We start from the raw sequence: 653 nt of genomic DNA on the forward strand, positions 1-653 counted from the left end.
TTGGTCTGACAGAACCTGCCACTGATGAACCCATGTTGGTTGCCCATAAACATTCAGTCCCCTGCTGCATGTTCAGTTCGTATTTTTCAGTTCAGTTCATATTCTTTTTAACTTTTAAAGCTTTGATTTCTATGCAGCCATGGTAAAACCAGAAATTTTAACTTACCATTGAAAGTTGTCAAAAATATTCTCTCAGAGTTTTTTTCTCTAGGTTTAAAAAATAAAAGCTTTGTTTGAGTCAGTTCCTTTTGTACCCAGTAAGATAAAAGTAGGGCACTCTTGTTAATGAAAATTGGAGGGGAAAGTGAAGAAACTGGCAACCACAGGCGCCTGTTTGAGCATCTGAAAATTATAACTGAGCAAGTGCTAGCAACAAGGGTATTTTTTTAGGGGCTCTGAAACATTTGTATTATGCACGTGGTAAAGCTGGTTTCACTATTTCTTAATGGGCATTATTTCCCATATAAGTTAGATTAAAGTATTAGAAGAAAACTCCCTTACTAAACAGACAATAACAAGCCTTAGAAAACTTACATTTTATCTTGAGGAGATAAACAGTCAGGAGAATGAAGCCGAATAAAACCACTAGCATCACACACAGTGCCGCCATCCAGGGATTCACCTTTGGGAAAAAGGGATCTGAAAAACAAAAT

The 653-nt window shown here is 36.8% G+C and overlaps 2 protein-coding genes and 1 long non-coding RNA gene across 5 annotated transcripts in view; 2 read left to right on the top strand and 1 right to left on the bottom strand.

The window, feature by feature from the left end:
• Positions 1-449, top strand: part of LOC109291749 — a 15,787-nt gene extending 15,338 nt beyond the window's left edge. Inside the window, exon 3 of the long non-coding RNA XR_002095941.1 lies at positions 365-449. This is a non-coding gene — a long non-coding RNA (uncharacterized LOC109291749). The remainder of the gene's footprint in view (positions 1-364) is intronic.
• Positions 1-653, top strand: part of NEK11 (NIMA related kinase 11) — a 223,175-nt gene that overhangs the window by 165,808 nt on the left and 56,714 nt on the right. The gene's annotated exons all lie outside the window — the stretch shown is intronic.
• The window catches only part of LOC109291745 (butyrophilin-like protein 9), a 1,427-nt gene continuing 1,168 nt past the window's right edge, over positions 395-653 (bottom strand). The window contains exon 2 of one of the 2 annotated variants that reach the window (XR_002095940.1): positions 395-639. Coding sequence is in view for 1 of the 2 variants with exons in the window: in XM_019508842.1 (XP_019364387.1) it covers positions 531-622 (92 nt within the window). In the remaining variant the exon portion in view is untranslated. The remainder of the gene's footprint in view (positions 640-653) is intronic. The other variant, XM_019508842.1, reaches the window with a different exon arrangement.

This window comes from Gavialis gangeticus, unplaced genomic scaffold (assembly GCF_001723915.1).
Source record: "Gavialis gangeticus isolate Ggan-Ray unplaced genomic scaffold, GavGan_comp1, whole genome shotgun sequence".
In the NCBI taxonomy this organism is placed as follows: domain Eukaryota; kingdom Metazoa; phylum Chordata; order Crocodylia; family Gavialidae; genus Gavialis; species Gavialis gangeticus.